This window comes from Medicago truncatula, chromosome 2 (genome assembly GCF_003473485.1).
Source record: "Medicago truncatula cultivar Jemalong A17 chromosome 2, MtrunA17r5.0-ANR, whole genome shotgun sequence".
In the NCBI taxonomy this organism is placed as follows: Eukaryota; Viridiplantae; Streptophyta; class Magnoliopsida; order Fabales; family Fabaceae; genus Medicago; species Medicago truncatula.
In genome coordinates, this window is record NC_053043.1 from 15,689,139 (window position 1) to 15,704,618 (window position 15,480).

The 15,480-nt window shown below is 32.0% G+C and overlaps 1 protein-coding gene and 1 long non-coding RNA gene across 4 annotated transcripts; both read right to left on the bottom strand.

Annotated features, from left to right (window-relative positions):
- Nucleotides 1-682: 682 nt before the first annotated feature.
- LOC25488254 (uncharacterized) lies at nucleotides 683-5,417 on the bottom strand. 3 transcript variants are annotated; one of them, XM_039830466.1, is made up of 7 exons: nucleotides 4,852-5,417; nucleotides 4,662-4,765; nucleotides 3,180-3,659; nucleotides 2,535-2,693; nucleotides 2,210-2,450; nucleotides 2,029-2,131; nucleotides 683-1,603 (listed from the first exon to the last, which is right to left on the bottom strand). In XM_039830466.1, exons 1-7 carry the CDS (start codon nucleotides 5,190-5,192, stop codon nucleotides 980-982), a joined length of 2,052 nt encoding a protein of 683 aa, XP_039686400.1. In that variant the 5' UTR covers nucleotides 5,193-5,417; the 3' UTR covers nucleotides 683-979. The 3 variants fall into 3 exon arrangements, with proteins under 3 accessions (XP_039686400.1, XP_039686401.1, XP_013463383.1); XM_039830467.1 differs by lacking the exon at nucleotides 2,029-2,131 and having other exon boundaries at nucleotides 2,338-2,450; XM_013607929.3 differs by having other exon boundaries at nucleotides 2,029-2,450.
- A 6,960-nt stretch (nucleotides 5,418-12,377) lies between these two features.
- On the bottom strand, nucleotides 12,378-14,517 carry LOC112419264 (uncharacterized). Its single transcript, XR_003009411.2, has 2 exons — nucleotides 14,256-14,517; nucleotides 12,378-12,600 (listed from the first exon to the last, which is right to left on the bottom strand). It is a non-coding gene; the product is annotated as an uncharacterized lncRNA (long non-coding RNA).
- Nucleotides 14,518-15,480: the final 963 nt, after the last annotated feature.

Consider the following 15,480-nt stretch of genomic DNA (forward strand, 5'->3'; position numbering starts at 1 on the left):
TTTTGACATGTCTTATAATTTGGTAAAAATATAATATGTAATACTCATTGTTTCTGATTGGATCCACATTTGAAAACCATGACAACCGTAACATTGTGTCCCAGTGTCTTATTTTGCCGTGACATTGAGAAGCTAGACATCCTGGTTTCTGCTAGACGCGCGAATGAGAGACGATTGACGCAGTTCCAAACATTCAAAGTGTCTAAAAACTATAAATTTAATGAAAATTTTCCTTGTATTTGTGCTACTAGCTGAACATGTATGATATCAGTAATATCTCGAGTTACATGTGAGTTAAAATCTTCTACCAGAATTTTTTTCCTTCATTGAACCAGATCAATATGAGCCAATTTTTTTTCACCAACATCATTTCTCAATAAATTAAACGAACATGAGCCAATGAATCTTTTGCAGTATATTTAAACTAAAATTCGGAAAAAGGCAACAATTTCAATGTACTTGAGAGGAGAATATAGTGCAAACTGCCGCAATGATGGCCTTTGTTGTTGCAACCATCTCAGATTGTTCAGGTACTCATGTTGTTGCAATCGTCAAACTTTAACTGCACCATTTTAAATTTAGACAACATTGCTCATGGAACAACATAGGATGAGGAGGTAATAGCTAAAAGTATATACTTACCAAGTATATAGACTAAAACACCCTCATAAGGAAGAGCAAGTAAATAAAAACATTAAAATCATATTATTCCATAATGTTATCTTACATCAACAACTTCTAGATACAAATCAAAAAACATAAATACAACTTTAACTTCAGAAAAAAAAATGATTTCATATATATTAGAATAAGAGTTCTTCTATTTTGTTACAAAGGATTTCTACAAGAGAGAAAACAAGGATATTTGACCAATCATATTCTGACCGACCAATAACCATACCTACTGCCCTGTAGGATTCTTGCGTTTATCATCAAACTTCTCTCATAACAATAAACATTTTCCTTCAACAATAATCCACTACTTCTCTAGTACATAAATCATATTTTTACCATGGTTAGACAGAGTCCTCCAATAGTAGGTTGAGTTAATGATATCTGAAAACAACGAAAATTGCAAACCTATGTACAAAGGTATTGGGAGGAAAGAAAATATTGAAATGAAACTGGGAACCAACGTCGAACCATGGAAGTATATTATGAAGAAGTTAGTACTTAATGCTACCATCATGCTTGTTGCGGAGATAGCTAATGTGATCAATCCAGATATTAGTTTTAAAGGTAGTGATTTATAGAAGTCGTACTCTCCATAACGTGAGACAAGAATCGACAAGAAAATCAATATCGCGGTCGCAGATGAGATGAATGCAAATGCATCTGATATTGCAAACACCAAGAATGATGTTTTATTCAAATAGTGTGGTTTTCCAGAATCATCGGTACCGCCTGGTAAAGTAGTTGCAGCAGCAAACACTCCGGTAGCAATGACAGTTGAAATTAGCATGCAAGACTCGGCAGTTTTTTTCATCCACGACTCTGCGTTTTCTCTTAGTGTTTCATGCTCAATTGAGAATAGCTCTTGTGCTGTAAAGCCTTCAGAGTTTCTCATCTTTATCTGTCCAGGCAACATTATCTTCTTTACTTTCTGTCACATGAAAATGTATATATGTTAAGTAAAATATAGCTATGTTAATTTTTTATATTGCTATTGACACAGTGGCAAACAAATACTCAATTATTAATACACACAGAATAGGTTAAGTGTGGAAAGTAGCTCGCTTTTCAAAACAAATTACTATGCTGTAAAAACAAGGACAATTGTCGAAATAAATTAAGATTTTTTTTTTGGTCAAGTAGCCTAGTGGCTAGAAATTCACACATTTAAGGTGAATAAGTGGAGTGTATGGAGTTCGAACCCCGGCCCCTATATATATATTATGCAATGTCCCTATCAATTGAGCTAAACTCACGGGTACTATTTTATTTATATAGTAGAATAGGATAAGTGTGGAAGTAGCTTGCTTTTAATTTCTCAATAAAATGAATAAAAAAGGGTTGCATTGCATGTACCTCAAACCATAATAACTCAAGGCACATTTGAAAAGCTGACCCAGAAACCAATTCAAGTTGAACTTGTGGTGCTAATTTTGCAGCCAAGTGCAATAAAGTGTTTCTGTCATCATCTTCAAATGTCACTATGATACCCTTTATATGCCCTATTTGATGTATAACATTGTAGATAGCAACATACCGATGCAATACAGCTATGTGTAATATAGTTCGATTTTTGCTATCCACATCCCATATCAAGCTAGGATAAACACTAATAAGCTCCGATAAGAATCCAAAATTTCCAACTTCTGCAGCATCAAATATTACCTGAGAAGGTTCATTTATGATTTTATTTAACTCCACCTTTGATGAGTAGTGTTTTTCAAGAATGGTGGTCCAAAGAAATTTAACTAATTGGAAAACAATGTGACTTTTCATGCCTGAAATACGAATTATGGTTAATTAAGTTAATGAAACCAATGTAAAAGAATTTAAAAAATATAAAAGTTAATGTAAGGATTTACCGGGATTGGTCATTATGGGATTATGATCATGTTCAGGACAATGACAACCAGAATTTAAAGGCAATCCATTTTGAGCCAAGATATGCAAAGCTGTCTCTTCATTCACATCACGTGCAAAAGCTAGTGCATTTCTATCTCTTACCATTTTTAAGGCTAAGTCTGCAATTGGAGAAAATTATATTGATCAATATTTTTGCAAATAAGAAGTTATGTAAATATTCCATGTTGTCCATGGTGGACCGACGAGGAAGGCAAATCCCTCAAAACTTAGAAGACAACTAAATTTGCCACCTTTAAATAGACCTCAACTTCCTTATAGCTGAAACAGTGATCTAATCGGTTTTAAGTGGACAAAGCCAATAAGAAACTAATATTAAGCATTTTTGCCCACTAGACCATATGAACTACTCAGAATTCTATAGTTAGAGACCGGTTTAGTTACCGAATTGTTGTAGTCTTCATTTGCCTAGTCGCTAAATCAGTCCCTCAATCAGTTGCAAAACTGATTAACTTCTGACCAATTTGTATAATGTAGCAAAACTCTTAGTCTCTAATGTTAGCAACCGATTGACAATTTCAATCTCTCTAAATCAGTCACTATATGACAGTTTTTTTTAATGAATTTCAACTTTCACTAATACTTACCATAGATGCCATTGTGGATACAAGCAAAGAACAATAAATCCCAGTCATCATCTTCAAAACAATGTATGGTTTTCTCATATAGATGCCATGTCGTTTTACACCTTCCTTGCAAAGCAGCATACTGAATAGGAGTATATCCTTTTCCATCCCTTATTACAGGTAATTGTGAGTTCCTATCCAACAGTAAGTCAACAATTTCAATGTTTCCAGCTGCAGCAGCAAAGCAAAAAGCAGTGTTTCCTTTCATATCTTGCAACGCTATGTCATTGTCATCAAGAATACTCAATAACTCCTTCACAAAGTGAATGCGGTTTGCACCTGCAGCAATATGCAATAGTGTTGGACACCCATTTGCTATGGCAGCATTTTTCAGCTTATCGTCTTCGTCTAAGATGCGCTTGGCTGCTGGCCAGTTTCCATTTAGAGCATGTTTGTGAATGGGAACACAAAGCTTGAGAAACCTTTTCCTTGGATCATTACCTAAAACAGAGTGTATTTCTATTGCGTTAACATTAAACTCATCAATCGTGTGAACATACCACGTAGAATACTGAACTATTATCTCTGAAAAATAATATGTCGTTCACTTTTCCGTTCACCTCAAATGAGTATAATTAATTTTTTTGTTACGTTACTAATTGATTTTTATATTTTATTAGATGATGCGGACCTGATTTGAATTACTATAACAACAAAAAACATAACCTCAAAGGTTTTGGATGATACTCGACCATATACAACCACATCAAGTAATATATTCTCAGTTTATAACATAGTTCAACTATTTTTTCATCGATGGGAATACACTAACAAACCTCTTATGTGCCAATTTACTTGGAAGCCATATCGTGGACTTAAGTACGATGTTCCAGAGGACAGTTGGTTGTGGACTACTACCACATATCTGATATGTTTTGACACAACAAGAATGCATAATGTCTTGATGTATCAATACGAAGAAGACAATGCACCAATCACTGAGATGATGCAGGGTAAAAGAAGTCATGGCCCGTGGGCACATTATTGTCAAAATCCCGACTTAAATCCTAAAATTTATGATTTTGTGGTTTTATTCACCTTGAGGCTTGCTTCAATGAGAATCCCAAAATAGGCAAAATCCTAATAAAATCGCTACAAATCGCACAAAACTGTGAAATTCATACAAAATCACAGGATTTTAAAGGGTTTCAAAGGATTTTGTCCATTTTTTTTTAGTCATTTATATATAAGTATTTTGCGCACTTTAAACTAAGTCATTTACGACAATATATAATTTAAAACATATACTTAACCTTTTTTTTTTGTTGATAAAATCCATCGATTTTAATTTCAATTTTACGATGTATTATGTAGACTCTACAAAAGTAGTTGAGTAAAAACCTTCGATTTTGATTTCCATTTTACAATTTTCGATTTTGTTTCATTAGTAATTTACTATATATATATATTTATATATAATTTGAGAGAGAAGGAGAGCCATACTTGTTTCCTCTAAAAACTCACTATTAGGAGTGTCGTATAGAGCTACTGCCGGCGTTTGTTGTGATACTGGAGGTGTAGTATTCACATTAGATGTTGTCACTTCTCTGTCAAAGAAAATATATATTTTGCAATTTTTAATCGATAAAATATATATCAGTTTTTGAACACAAAATTGTATGAAACACTTAACCTGTCAAGCTCCTCCCACATTTCCTTGGCTGTCTGACAACTTGAAATTCTTTTAAGATCATCTGGATTTAAGGCACAACATAAAATATTTTTGGCTTTTGCTTCTAGTTCCACGTTCTTCTTATCTTCACCATTGAATTCATCTTCAGATTTCTCTGATGCTATACCATCTATCATTATTTTGGGAATATTTGGTCCATTCTTAATCACAAGCCAGAGATCGAAGTCAACGGATTGTATGAATATCTTTATACGCTCCTTCCATTCAGTACAATTTGTTGTTGTACCATCGAAGTATGGTGGCTTTGAAATGGATCTCCCTTCCACGATCGTTGTGTCCATACTTTTTTAATTCTATTATATTTCTTCGTTAAGTCTAGCTTTTTTATGGCTGCTATTGGAGTGCTTGTGTGTTGAAAGTATGATGCATCTAGGTTGGGGAAGCCAATTAGAAATTGTTGGTGTTTTTTTGGTTTCTGTCTTGTAGGGAGTGTTGGCCGTTGCATATGTTTGCACATGGTGCTTTTGTTCTTTTGTTCGAAGAAGGTGTAAAGAATGGAGATGGTGTTGGTGGGTGTCTTACTAAAAAAAAATTGAATGCCCTTAATAAATTTATTTTAATCATTGAAAAATGTTCTATTGTTCGCCTCAAGAATATGATTCTTAATGACAAAGATTCCTTCCTAATTACATGGAGACATCATTACCAATTTTTTTATAGAGGATTTAATGTTATTTTCATTTTTTTAAAGTAAATAGAGAATCTTCATTTATATACTCCAGTTTTATTGTATAATAGTAAGTCTTGCTTGGTCAATATTTAGAATGAATTTTTTTTTAAAAAAATAAGTACGTAGGACTAAAATATTTTACAATACATTTGCAAGGAGTGAGAAAAGGACAAGTGATGATGCACAACAAAAATTTATACAACCGAAATTTGTACAGTTATCATGGATAGGACAATGAAAATTGTTTTTTTTGACATTGAATACTTCCTATTGATACAAGTAAATGATCAAATTACTCCAGCGATAGTTAACTGCCTCTGGCATATGCACCGACAGTTAACTGCCGCTGGCTCCTCCAGAGGCAGTTGCTTTGCTGCTTTTTATTGTAATTTTGCGCGTTTCGGTCGAAAAATTAAAATAAATCGAAACTTATTCAGAATTCTACGAAACTTTATGGACCCTCAATATATATTTTTTTAGAGTTGTCTCCAAAAACCAGATCAAAGTTCAATTTCTAGGTCGACGTTTTGATTTTTTGGTTTCTTGAGTTATTGGCGCATTAAAAATTCATATTTAATCCATCCGTTGTCGAAAAATTCTAATTTTTTGCGGGAAATGTTTTTTTTATGTTCTTAATATTCAACCTCTATATAACTTTTTTGGACGCGCAGTTGGAAAAATATTGCAATTTTACGCGTTTCAGTAAAAAATTCAAAATAAATTGAGGATTACTCTAAATACTAAGAAAATTTTCAGATCCTCTATATGTATTTGTATAGAGGTGTCTGCAAAAAAACAGCTCAAAATTCAATTTTTAGGTTGATGTTTTGATGTTTTCGTGTCTTAAATTTTAGGCGCGTTAAGAATTCATATTTAATCTGTCCCTTGTCAAAAAATTCAAATTTTTTGTGGAAAATGTTATTTTTATGTTCTAAACATGAGTGCAAAAAAGCGTGAAAAAGTTCAACATCTAGGACACTTTTTCGGACTCGCACTTGAAAAAAATTATGATTTTGCATGGTTCGGTTGAAAAATCAAAATAAATCGAGACTTAGTCAAAATGCTACGAAACTTTAAAGATACCTCTATAAAAATACATATAGATGATGTGAGAAGTTTCGTAACATTCCGAATAAGTGTCGATTTTTTTTATTTTTTCAATTCCGATTTTGCGCATTTCGGTTGAAAAAATAAAAAAAATCGAGACTTATTTAGAATGTTACGAAACTTTTCACATCATCTATATGTATTTTTATAGAGGTGTCTGTAAAGTTTCGTAGAATTCTGAATAACTTTCGATTTATTTTGATTTTTCAACTGAAACGCGTAAAATCATAATAAAAAACAGCAAAGTCACTCTGGAGGAGCCAGCCTGCCGGCGCATATGCCAGAGGTAGTTAACTACCGCCGGGGATAATTTGGTCATTTATTTGTGTCAATAGGAAGTATTCAATGTCAAAAAAGCAACTTTCTAGGACAATAGCACCTAATAATAAATTAACTGTTTGTAAAGGCCCAAAAACTGTTGGTATAGATCATAAAACCTACACCAACGGACACTTGCTGCCGTCTACACTAATTAGCTTATACCAACGGCAAAATGCCGTCCCAATAGCCTATACCATCAGAAAATTAGGGTGTTGGAAAAAAATTCGGAGCAGACTGTCCGTTGCTAAAAGTCTGCTTCTTTTTTTTTTTTTTTTTTTTCTACAAATAATATTTTGTCTTAATTAAATATTTTTTTAATAACAAAAATTTTGAACTGTTTTTTATATGCACCACAAAATATTTAAAGCAAAATAAAAGAAAGTTTCAATTATATTGTCAAATTAACAGGTCTTAACAACATATCAAACTAACAAAGTGTAATAATAACCACCACCAAACAGCTTCTACGACTACAAACAGCACAACAGAGTAGATGAGCAAAAATGTGTCCAAAATGAAAGAAACTTCTAATCTTTCTCTCTTCCTCCAAATCTTCCCATTAATTAAGTGTAAATTTTCAAAGTATTGAGTTATGTACAATAACATCTTCCCCTTAAGAATTGAAAGATTTGCAGGAAAATGGGTACTTGATGAAGCCATGATTGCATCAAAGAGAATGTTCCCAAGAAAGAAACCTTGATCACTAATACCAATTCGCTGGAACAAGCTCTCACTTGCATGAATCACACAGTAACACTCCTATTTCTATTAAAGCAAATAATCATGCGAATAATATATTTATTCAAGAAATAGAGGTTACATCACATTCAAAATTCAAAACCAATAAACATGTATATAAACTTCAACAGTAGCAGCGGAATATAAATCAGAGGAATCCAAATATACATGTCATAAACCAAATATTACATCACATAGATGAATCTCAAAAATCCCCACATACGGGTAAACTCCAAACATAACAAAATCCAAAGAAAACTAATCTAGACCGACACGACAAGTCTAGATCAGAGCCAACTCTAACGAAGATATCGGAGAAAGCTCTCGATATCCACCAAGCACGGAACTCACCGAGCAACTACTCCTGCACAACGTCTACTCACCCATATAGGCAAGCAGGCGGACAAACCACTGGGGGTAAGTATTACATCATCATAATTCAAATAACAGTTAATCATGGATATTTCAATATAACATCATGCATTTGATCAATAACAATATACTTACATCAAACTCCAATATCTCACATCAATAATCTCCAATCACATGTGTCATGAACGAATATCAACTTACAATTATTCATACACCATTATCAATCATATATATCATGAACAATCACCAATCATATTCCATAGTAATCATCAAATCACATTTGATGAACAATCACCAATCACATTTATCAAATAAGACTCATGTCATGATATGCACTTATTGACTCAAAAATGCATGTGGTACCGAATCACCTCCAGGTCGTCACCTTTGATGCCTCTTGAACATCATATGTAAGATTTCACACCCGTCTTACATAATCTCCGAAGTAAAAGAGCTTAACCCTTTTACAACTACAAATACAACACGACTATGATGCATGGACATGTAATAAGACTCGATAATGCGACAACAATCACAATTCTCAACACAATATATAGGACAACACCCAATTATATTGTTCATCTCCACATCAATTGCATTATCAAGAAAACATGCCCACACACAATTAAATCATAGTATTCATCATCCCACATTAACATGATTATCAATAATCAACGACATCATTCAACATCACTATATCAAATAGTTTCATCATTTCATTATATCTCATATCCCAAGTAACAAGAAAACACAACGTATTATGATTAATATCATATCCAACATCTATCTATTCATTACATATCTCTATTCAGTCATAAAGGCTAGTCATGAAAATATAACAAAGTATTTAGTTAAAGGAACCATTTTCCAAGCTATCCATCAAACAAATCAAGAACATTGAAAGCCTCGACTAAGTATATACACCGATCACTCATGAGTGCAGTGGCGTATACATCAACGTTTCATGGACCAATTCATTTAAGATGGCAAAGTTTTGGAAGTTTAAGCAATTATTCTTAATGAAAAGATAATTCATTTTCAAAACGAACCAAGTTAGATTCCAACACAACTGAAGTTAAACACTCTTAAACCTTGAATTGAACTCATAATAAACAAACTTTAAAGTCCGGAAACAATCTAAAAGTTTTGGGTTGACTTAGAGTTAGTTATGCGAAATTTTCGTGAAACCTCAATAAGACCTCCTTGGAGTTTTTGTAACATAACTCAAAAATTAAAACTTATTTCCAAGTCAAACCAAAGCCATTAGAAAGCCAACATCATTATCTACAACTTTTATGTTAACCAAAAAGTCCAAATCAAAACAGAAATATGAGAAAACGATGCAAGAACGAGAAACGGGGAAAACTGACACTGAGCAGTTCGCCTGGTGAGGAAGGTTGCTCGCCTGGCGAAACAAGTCAGGTTGCAGAAAATTATGTTACGGGAAAAATCCATTTTCATCCCAAAATCCCAAATTTTGACTTCCCAATGCCCAAATTGGAATCCAAAGTTTGTATGAACGTTTCTAATCTTGAAAAGACACTCAATTCCATATAACCACTTGAATCTAACATCATTTTAAACAAAATCATCATTTGACCCATTTTTGCAAAACAACCAACAACATCTTATTTCTCACTAACAATCATGATATATGAACACCCAAGCCATAAATCATAGCAACAACATATCTCAGCAACAACAACATCAATTGAAACTTGTTTCTCACCTCAATTCAACAACAACATGTCATGATTCATCAATTAAGCATAATTTCACAACTACCCATTTTCATACATTATGAACATGTTATTTCATCACCAACAATTCATTTATCATTCAATTAACATACTCAAACTTATCACCAAAACAAGAGCACGAAATTCAAGAATTGGGTTCATTATAATCACTTATTCTCATAATCAATTATGCATAGAACAAGAGAAAAAGAATTAACTAAGTGATTATGATAAAGACTAACCTCCTTACCTTAATTATCTCCAACTATTAACTCTAGCTTCACTTTTGCTCCTATGATTCTTCAATCTTCAAGTTTCCCCTTTCTCTAACCCTTGTTCTTCCTTTCTCCCACTTTCTCTCTCTACCTCTCTATAACTTTGTGAAATGAAAAGGAATGAATGAATTTCTCTCCAAGTTTTAAGTTTTGGTATGCTCCATCTCAATTGGGCTTAATTCTAGACCCTAGTGGGCTTAACCCATTTCTATTCAAACCAAAAATGTTTCTACACCTCAAACGATATTTAACTAATAACGGTAAAGTGTCACTAACGGTCACTAAACAGTAAAATCTTAGTTTTACTCTAATAACTTAATAAATAATGGTTCTCACTAAATACTAAAAATAATCCTCGACTAAATTTACAAATTTAATCTTACTAGTGTAATTATCAAAATACCCAATAAATGCACTCAATGATAATTAAATAAACACAAGCACATATAACACATAATAAAAGTAATTAAAATAAATCTAGCTAAAAGTCGGACTGTTACAGGTTCTACAATCACTCACACGGTAGTTCCTCACTTGGCCTCCCCTTCACCTAAGCCTTCTGTAGTTCCTCACACGGTCTCTAACCGCAACTTTGCACAAGCGCTTCTCAACAAAATTGAAGTCTCTGTGTCTGATCTCCCGAAACCTTGTTGGAAAGGTGATTCTCTTTCAATCAAAATTTCGGAAGCTGGTTACCAAACTGGTCTTGCTAATAGCAACAATTATCTTCATGGAAGATTGATGTTGTCTCGGGGTGATAAACCCATTTCCTCTAAAGATTTGCGCGAGAAACTCTTGCTGTTATGGAAACCTCTCAATCAGTGGAAGATGATTCCTCTAGGTCGGGGATTTTTTGAATTTCGTTTCTCTTGTGCGGATGATCTTAGAAGTGTCTGGTCACATGGTGCTTGGAACTTGAAACCGAGATTGCTACAGCTTTCTCGTTGGTCTCCAGAATTTATTTCTTCCAGCCAAAAACAAACTCATAGTCAGGTATGGGTTCGTTTTTATTATCTTCCTTTAGATTATTGGCAACCTTTAACTTTATTTGAGATTGCTGGGGCTATTGGTACGCCTATAACAATTGATGAGAGTACTAAAAATCATGCTTTTGGACATTATGCACGTGTGCTAGTTGATGTTGATATGGCTGGTTTTCTTCCCAACTCTTTGTGGCTTGAAAGAGAAATTATTCTTTTGAAATTGAGATTGAGTATGAAAAGCCTCCATACTATTGTTTCAATTGCAACTCTATTGGTCATTCTCCTGATCATTGTAAAAAAAATCGTGTCAATAAAGCAGCTATTGAGAAGGTTGTCTCCAAAAGTGACCCCGTAAAAAAACTCAAACAAGATTTTGTTCCTAAAAGAAATGAGGGTCACGTGCAAGGCGGGAAAAAACCTATGACTTTTGAAGATCCCCTTATTATTGATATAATAAGGTCGAAAGATGCAACATCTAGCATGTTTATGGGAGATCCTATAATGTTTGAGAAAGAGCTTCTTCCTAGCCCTTTTATAGGAACAGATCCTGTGCAACCAATTCAGATAGCAGATGGTCTCACCTATATTTCGGTTGAGCAACATAGAGAGGAACAACAGAGTGACAAATATCCTGATTTACGCATTGTTGGTCCTTGGAGTGATGCTGTTACTAATATAGACTGCACTCAAGGTTCCTCGTCATTGTGGCACCCTTGCCTCAAGAATTGAGGTTTTAAACCCAAACATCGCTCATGACTTGGAGATTTTGCGGCCACATTTCTTGAAGGGTAATGATGCTAAGAACTTTGTGCCTCAACTTTACACTGATGAGGAAGAAAGAGAGGCCGCTATCAATTATTTGAGGAACCGTTCTACTGCTTCAGAAGAGCCCTTCATTGAGGTTGAGTCTCGGTGCACAAAGAAGAAGAATAAGCAGAAGGGCTTTCAGGTTCACAATACTCGCTCTGCGGGTAGGTTACTAGATTGATTCATGGGCTTTCTTTGAGTTACCTTCCTTGTTCTTGTTCTTTTTCTTTTCCCCTTTGTTTGTTTGCTTTTATTTTATTGTGTTGCCTTTATCGTTTGAGAATGTTTTGGTTAGGTCCCTCTTCTCCTTTTGTACTTGTTTCTTTTTATGTTTATATATCTAGGGTGATGCAGTTGATTCTTCATCTGCACACCTTTTGTTTAAAAAAATAAAAAATACAATCACTCACAAAAGAGAGGATTATAGAATGAAGTTGGTTTAGGACATAGAAAATGGACCAAATGATTTCTCAAATTTTATTAAAATATTGCACACTTTGATCAATACATTGAGTCTTATTTATACACCCATACACACTTTGATCAATACATTCGAGTAAATTAACAAACAAACAACCTGAATTAATATCATAATACAACAAACAAACAAACAAACAGTAGAATTTGCTGCTTCTGTAAATTTTCATCCCATGTGAAATTTCCACAAGCGAACGATCCTGCAATTTTTTTGAAATTATTATAAATAACTCAATGCAAAATATATAGGTTTAATAATTAAATATAATAAGACACTCCTAAAATTAGTTGAAATTTTTTAAATAATTTTTCAAACGAAAAAACATTATGAATACTTGAACTAATAAAAAAACCGTATAGTTTTTTTTGGTTACAAAAATAAAAATAAAAAAAAATGATTTTGTTACGTTCCTCAGCTTGCTTTTTTTTATTAATTCAATCAAGTTTAGGCCGTTTCTTTAAAATTAATGAAAATAAATATATTTCTGATCTTCAAGTTATATTTGTGTGTATCTTTTTTATTTTACTATTTTGTTAAAAAATGATTTTTATCCTAAAAACTATTTTATTTAATTTTTAATCAAAGGTGAGAATACAAAATCTCATTTTATAATTTTAAAAAACACAAATTGACACTTTTATTTAAAAAAACACTAAATCATTTATATCAAAATCACTTTTTATAACGAATAAGCACTAAAATATCAAAAATGATTTGTTAGATATAATATATTGGGTTAACATTAAAGAACATCGGTCTGATGTCTAATTCATTTAACTCCTTAAAATACTTGATATTAATGTGTGGAAAACACATGGAATCTATGTAAACAACTAGATTCAAGTAAGAAATATTGTCAATGTAAATGATTTTTATCACTACCAGAAAAAGCAAAATTAGCGAGGGAAATTAGTGACGGAAAAAATGAAATTCCTCACAAATTTCATGGTCGCAAAATTTAGTGACGAAATTAGAGAGGGATTTCACGTTTTCCCTCACAAAATTTCCCTCACTAATTTTTGTTTTTTTAGTAGTGTATATTACCAAATCATAATCCTCAATTTGTTAAAAACATTTTAACTTTAATCATAATTTTTCAAAAGTCACACTTATGATTAGTTTATGATTTACTTAAGTGTAAAACTTTTTACATTATTGCTGTATAGAAATTAAATTTGAAAATTTAGTAGGGTGAATTGATTTTACCCTATCAATTTTTTCGTTTAATATAAAATCAAAACAAATGTATTTTTTTTTCCAAACAAATTAAATTTGAGTTCAATGTAACAAGTAATAAGTTTTTAAAGCTAAGTTAAATTTACGTAGTTAATTTGTTAAGTTTATTCAAAATCAAATATTTAGATGATCTTAAGTTTATTCAAAATAAAATATTTTAGAGGTAAATTTACGGTAGTTAATTTGTTAAGACAAATGAAATCTGTTAGTAACACTTGAATCCTTAGTTAGATATTGCCACTTCTTTGGTGACTCATTTCAAAATCATTATTTTTTATATTTTTAAGTTTAAAATTAAAAAAAAAAATTAAAACATCCAAAATATAAGTTCAATATTAAATGGTTAACAATGGAGATAAGTATTGCATCATGCAAAAGTTATTTTTTACTATTTGATCAATAAGTTTACGTGTGTATATTAGACAAAGCGCATATATATATATATATATATATATATATATATATATATATATATATATATATATATATATATATATATCCTTGTGAGCTTAGCTCAGTTAATATGAACAATGTATAATATATGTAAGATCTGATATAATATATGTACACACGCACACACATACGAGAGAAAAATCAAATACAATCGTGTCTTGATACCTGTTGGCCTCATCATTTATAGTTGGGATAAGACATAGAATCTTGAGTACTTAGTGTCTGAGATTTTTGAGGACTAGAATTTGCCTTATGAGGAGAATTCGAATAGCTCATCTGTTTCATTTGGTCCGAGACTTCATTTTTTTTTATTTTTTTTTTGAAGGACGAGACTTCATTTTTCTTAGCATCATTCGAATTCGTATTTGTAGGAGGATCTTTCGAATAGCTCATGCCAATATTTGGTGAACTCATTTTTGTATTTTTTTATGCTAATAAAATATTATGTTTAAGCAAAACGAGGTAGATATTAATGTATTTATAACCTTAGAATGCTTGCTGCATTATACAAAGTAATGTACCATGCAATTCCATCGTAAGTTTTGGCAAAATTCATTTAAACATTTTAAAGACCACACGTAACAAAGTTTAGTAGAGGTTTTAATGCCATGAGCTGAGTCAAAATGATTTAAATAATTAGTGCTTAAATTGCAATTTTTTTCTTTATAAAAAAAATTGGTGAATGAGAAATTTTTATTAATAGCTATGAAAATGACATTTTTATAACCGTTTTTGAACTCTATTACAAAGTCAAATCCTACTCTAATTTAACTTTTTTTATTTTTTTTATTTTTTAAAACCCTTCATTTGGTCAACCAAGTTTGTAGTTCAATTCTTTTTCAAATACTTAGGAAATTTTCCGTTTTGCTCATAAGGAATTTCTCTGCCTTATTTTAATTATGTTTATCGATTACAAGTTTAGCCATTTTGAAATGTTCAAATGTTAGACAATACAGAAAAAAAAAGGAAAATACAAAAAAAAAAATTAAGGAAAATATTGCAGAGATTTTGCACGTATTCTACGTAAGAAAAAAAAACTATTGGAAGAAATGCTAGTGATATTTTTCTTTTTTACAATAACCTAGTGATTGGTTGCGAAGGGAGAAATTTTATTTTATCTTGAAAGAAGGGGAGAAATAATTTGTTAGCTGGAATAGAATATTGGACCTCCAATAAAATAACCTTTTAGCTTCTCAACTCATATAGACTGAGATATCTGGGCATTTCTTTATATTTTATTCGTGATTTTTATACATGAGAAATGAGATTTTTCTTTTATCAAGAGTAAAATATATTTTTTTTGTCAAGTAATTTAGTGCCTAGAATTTATCTTTTTTAAGGTGAATAAATGAGGAGTCCGAGATTCCAATCCCGACCCTTATATACAACA

What these genes read in the sequence shown, in the direction of transcription:
- LOC25488254 (XM_013607929.3), bottom strand. Translation starts at nt 5,192, where the DNA reads ATGGACACAACGATCGTGGAAGGGAGATCCATTTCAAAGCCACCATAC. An exon ending in TGAGTTTTTAGAGGAAACAA is followed by an intron (nt 3,660 to 4,661) that starts GTATGGCTCTCC and finishes ACTCTGTTTTAG; the next exon opens with GTAATGATCCAAGGAAAAGG. An exon ending in TCCCATAATGACCAATCCCG is followed by an intron (nt 2,451 to 2,534) that starts GTAAATCCTTAC and finishes TTCGTATTTCAG; the next exon opens with GCATGAAAAGTCACATTGTT.